The following is a 5,569-nucleotide window of genomic DNA, read 5'->3' as shown; positions in this document are numbered from 1 at the left end:
CGTATTACCGAATTTTTGGCGGCCTTGGAATTAAATTTACCAAGTGACTCTTTCCTAAAGGACTTCTCATGTACCAAACATCATCACCTGGTTTTTGCTGGTGTTTACTGCAACGAAAAACAGTTTATTTCGAGAACAGTGACAATACTCTGACTCAGTTTGGGCGGTTTATGTTACTGACAAACCACCACAATGTATGCAAAAACGTGTATTTCACGCCACTCAATCAAACATTACTAAAAGGAGAAATTGATCCATCGAGACGTGCCGTATCTGTATAACATAAATATAACTACGCAAACTATGTATCGGAGATGATACGGCATTAGAGCGAAATGACCCACTTTTCGCTATAAAACTTTATCGTGAAGGATCATGCAGCGGGATTCTGAATTGAATGACCTTATAATTGTGTTATTTACTTTATCAATACGGTACTTTATTATGCATTTCCACAACGTTCGCAGTCTTTCAGGATTTCTAGACAATCTATTTCCCTTTGAATAGGCCATTTTACAGTTGTGTACTTAATTGCCAAGCCTTTGATTTGGAGTGAGGCTTGTTAACCTTGTTAACACTCCACCATCGTTTGATTAATATGTGCTTTGCGTTTCCTGTTATGCCAAAAATAAAATCAAAAACACAAAGTCAAAAGAACAGAATAGGTAACGAAGGATAGGAGATCAACTGAAACAAATTTTTGTTTGGGATTCCTCGGTACTTCTGTGTTTCCCTTAAGTAAGAAATATGTTACAACCATGCATTATTACATGCAGAGATTTTCTATACATTTCTCGCGATGAATTATAAAATATAGTATCGTAAAATATGTTTGCATCTCTCCTTTTTGCTTCAAAACTTTCTTCATTTTTATTTCGACTTTGGCAACATTCTCGTAGTTGGGTGTCTGAGTAACTTCGTCAGCTATCCATTGTTTAACCTTCTGTAAAGTTGCAATGACAAGGAAAACTAGCTTTTGAGAAAACCCACACAATCAGGAGACACCAAGACTCTTAGTTCTCTTCTTTTTTATTACATTTTCTATTGCTAATCAAATTGTATCTCTCTTTTACTCACTGTGGTACACGCTCTAAAGTACCTTATTAGTGAACATGTGGGTAATGCGCTGACTGTCTTTGCAGAGTTTAACCCCTTGTTCAAAATTCTGACCCGGTCAAGTGTATTTTTTATATTATTTTTTTTACAGTTACCAAATTGGTAATTATATTCTTGATTCATTCTGGTTTCCTTCATCTTCAGGTGGTAAGACGGCATCTGATGTTTTGATGGTGAGACTTGAAGGCAACTGGCTGCTTTTTCTACTGACGATCCTAGTAAATGCCGTATTTATCTTGGTGCTCAGAAAAATGTACAGCCATGGGTTAACGGCACTGTTAGCGTGTCCAAACCAAAAACACACAAAGCTCACAATCGGCTGTATATGTAGGTTAGCCTTAGATGCGTGAATGACGTGCATCATGTGGACCACTTGTGGTGGGAGCCAACAAAGGGCAAAGGCACAGGTAACAATAATGAGCATCCGAACCACTCTTCTCTTGGAGGTTTCTAGTTGCGCTCGATTTCCTCTTAAAGTATTCACTCCAGGTGCAACATGGAACCATAAATTCCATGCAGTTATGGTATACAGGAAAGAAATAACTGCCAAGGGGATGGGATAGTTGACGACGAAAAGGAGGAGGTATATTCCTCGAAGAGCCCTGTCTGGATCACCCAAGATGTAAACAGATAGCATGCAATAGGAAGAACTATTGTAGTCCTCCACGGTTTGAATAACAAGGAAAATGGACATGGAGACCAGTGACCCTATCCAAATAAATGGAACGGTTAGTTTAGGCTTTCGAAACCAAAGATGGCGGCGGAGGGGATGAACGATGGCATAGTACCTGTCGATTGCCATGAACGTCAAACAGAGGATGGATGCTGTTAAAGTGACATAGGCAATGTATAGAATACCTTTGCACATGACTTTTCCAAATACTCCCGGGATCATCCACACACTGTCTGTATATATTGCGGAAATCGACCAGGGCATCACTACCAAGGTTACAAGCAAATCAGCGACGGCCATGTTGACGAACATAAAGCTTGTCAGTGATCTGACTTCAGGCTTCTTCCACACGATGTAGATGAGGAAACTATTCCCTGCAAACGCTACGAGCATCGTGATGGCGTAGAGGACTGTGATAACAATCCACTCGGTATCTGGTTTCATCTTAAGTTCCTGTTTTTTCAGTTGCTAAAGTTGAATAAGATAAAACTGTTATTACTGAATAAATAATCAGTGAATGGAACAACCATGGCCCCCTAAAATCTTATTCGATACCAACCTGGGGTGTGGTGAGAGGAATCGATTGTGAATTCAAAGGAAACAAATTTTTTTTTCTTAATTTCTTTTCTATTTTAAACTAAGTTCACTTTGGTTGAGTCGATGATATTTCAGGACGTCACTGAAGCTGTGAACAGGAACGGAAATACTGGAAACAGGAAAAGGAATGCAGCAGGGCATTTTAATTTTTCTCCTTAAATAACCCTAGTGAAAAAATCTTAGAATTGAAATGATGGTTAAGCATTTCTGCATAGAAGTATTAAGTATTCCCATCCTTAAAATATATAAATACTGGTCTTTGTTGTTGGTTTGCTTTTATGTCGAAAGCGTTTCTTATTTGTCATCTTCTCATTTGTTTTCCGTCCCGATGATACAGATAATTTTAGAGATAGTTTTTCTTATTAGTATTTTCAAATTTTCCGGACGGTTCCTACATTTGTTCGTATAATAGCAATCACGAAAATTATCAGAAACAAACGATAATAATCACATAATATTCGTTATAACTAACCTTTTATTCTCAGTTCAATATCCGGTAGAATAAAAAGTAACGCCAAAGATAATGTATGACATCGTATTGAAAACACTGTTGGCGCATGTATATAACTATTTTTGATGGACTGTAGCGTTATTAGTATTAGTTCGCAAACAGGAAATCAATCTGCCTATATATTCGCCTTACAAAGTCAACTTCTTTACCTCCAAGTTATTATGAGTTAAGAAGCGTTGAACGGCTCATGGCAATTCAACGTACCTGCGATAGAATGCACTGAAGTCCGCTGTCAGCAAATAAACTTGTAGCCTCTTATTACTAAAGGAAGATTGAAAAAAAGGAAAGTTTACATTTCAACCGCACTGATCCAAGCGTTTTTTCAGGTTGATCTAAAATAAGAAACACGGTATACCTTTGGAGATCGATAAGGTTGCTTCCCCTGTCCAACGGTTTTAGAATTCAGTGGCCCGAGACTGAGGAACCTTGATGAACTAAAGAGTTTATTCCTGATCACTTCTGTTTTTAACCATTTCAAAATTATTTCCTATGAATATTAATGCGGGTCTTGGTTGCATCTCTTCTTGACAGCCGGACAGGAATATCAGACATAAATGTTTGCATGTGGGACTTCTCAAATGGATCTCAAATCCAACATGCCTCATATTAATTTCCAAAACACATAAACACGGGCTTACGTCTTCCGCTTTAAAGAGCAAAAAAAAAAACCACTTAGAGCTCAGTCAAGATGTCAAACTTATGAACACCATTTATAAGTTATTTTTTCTTAAAAGCGAGCCTTATATGATAAATGTGTGTTGGGTTACATAGAAGCATAGTATTTTTTTTAAACCCATCATATGTTGAATAAGGATAATTATTCATTTACCATCGAATTAGGACATGTCGCATGTCATTTACAGTCCGTTTCTATAAATAATCCCATTTTGCTTTAGATCTCCTCATTGATTTTAATTCATAAACTTGAGAATAAAAAAAAAACCTAACAAACAAGAAGGAAACTCTCTTTACGTGCCGAAATTCAAGATTTACTCCAAAAAAGAGATTTTGTACTTTCTCGCGAGTCTTAAGGCAGGTGCTCCATATTTTAAAACTCATTTTAGTGAGTAATTAGCCATGTGGTCTCACGAACAGCGTGACGAACAAAAGAGAAAGTTGCCTTCGATAGAATGAACAATTTTAATGTAGGAAAATGTATGAAAGTGAAGGAAGTCTGGGGAAATTGCGAAATTATGTTCAACGTATGTCATTGTACTTCTTTGTGGATTTGTCGGTTTGTTCTTGATCATGAGCAGCTGTGAATCAATGACAGACCTTCCGTGGGCTCTATTAGTTCGACAAAAAAATTATGCACTGTGCAAATAAAACGCAATTAAGTTTAATAAAAAAATGATAATTTAACTATAAGTCAACGGCGTCTTGCAACGTAAGGCTTGTTATTTAGAATTCTATGATAGTTGACCGTAACAATGCGCAGAAAATGGAGACAAATTCCTCATAACTTTGTTTCCCAACAGTGTGTTTTCATAGCCTGCATAATCATGGGAAAGCACACGCCACATTTCGGATCACTTTAATGTCAAAATTCCGTTATGGAACCGTCGCCTTCAGGTCAATTTTATTTTTACCTCAGAGCCCTCTTATCGAAGTTTAATTGCATGCAAATGATCCCACGTATTTTTGACAGATTCATAAAAATGAAATAATGAGACGGTTCTGCAATGCGCGCTGTCATGCTGAAATAGCGGACGATGAATTAACTTTATTTGCAGAAGAATATATGCTTGAAGCGAAGCAACCACTGGAGTAAAGTCCACGCCAGAACCAAAACTGTAAATTTGTATAAATTTTCTTTGCGCCATATCCGACATCCATTTGCTGATTTAGTCTTTCGATAAAACGCGGTAGTTTAAAACCCCTAAAGACAGTGCCCGAGTAAATACTTTTTAATAGAGCACAAACGAAAAGCTCTCTTCCATGAATTAATTGATATAGTTTCCTATCGTTGTTTCTTTAATTTGACTTCAATAATCTGTAGTCAACTTTTGCCTTTATGTTTAAACGTGCAGTATATTTCCTCACGAGTCTCTATCAGCCTAACTGTTAATAAAACAGTTCAATTTATGTTTGATGGATGGTGCATTGACAGGGAATAGGAATTGTGCTTTGACGCGGCGCTTTGCAGCTTTACATTTCCTAAACATTCAAGTTTAGGAATACAGCCTTTTTTTCAGTTTTCGTTTAGATCATGTCGCACTGATATCAAAAGAAGCAGCCAGAATAAAAGTTTTTTGCGTGGCGCTATACACTAAGAATGGAAAATGCTTTTTTGAAAAATTATCTTCAAACCAGCATCTGCGAAATAATTTGACACTGAACAGCTGGGACCACCCAATTATTTATCTTCAGCTTTTTTGACGACAAAATCGTACGCAAAGTTTCTTTGCTTTCTATTTAGGCACAAAAGAGAAAACTTGGCGAGAAATAAACCTAATTCACTAAAAAAAAAATTCTGCATCCACACTCTTTGTTCAGATGCAAATTGACAGGATCTATAGCATAATAATCTATCTTACAAGAGCCATTAAGAGAGTGTCTCTGTAAGAGCGATCCGGTCGATTTTGGTTGAGACAAGGATTTCGCTCGTTTCTTGTGTGTTGTAAGACATTCATGTACCTATACTAAAACCACAATCAGTTTGATCGGATCTC

At 37.1% G+C, this 5,569-nt stretch overlaps 1 protein-coding gene across 1 annotated transcript; it reads right to left on the bottom strand.

Annotated features, from left to right (window-relative positions):
* Window positions 1–1,222: 1,222 nt before the first annotated feature.
* On the bottom strand, window positions 1,223–4,917 carry LOC149043595 (G protein-coupled receptor 83-like). The gene has a single exon (XM_089210372.1). It carries the CDS (start codon window positions 2,231–2,233, stop codon window positions 1,223–1,225), a length of 1,011 nt encoding a protein of 336 aa, XP_089066498.1. The 5' UTR covers window positions 2,234–4,917.
* Window positions 4,918–5,569: the final 652 nt, after the last annotated feature.

The sequence above is a fragment of the Pocillopora damicornis genome, chromosome 6, assembly GCF_964200805.1.
Source record: "Pocillopora damicornis chromosome 6, jaPocDami1.2, whole genome shotgun sequence".
NCBI lineage: Eukaryota > Metazoa > Cnidaria > Anthozoa > Scleractinia > Pocilloporidae > Pocillopora > Pocillopora damicornis.
This window is presented reverse-complemented; position numbering and strand designations above follow the sequence as displayed.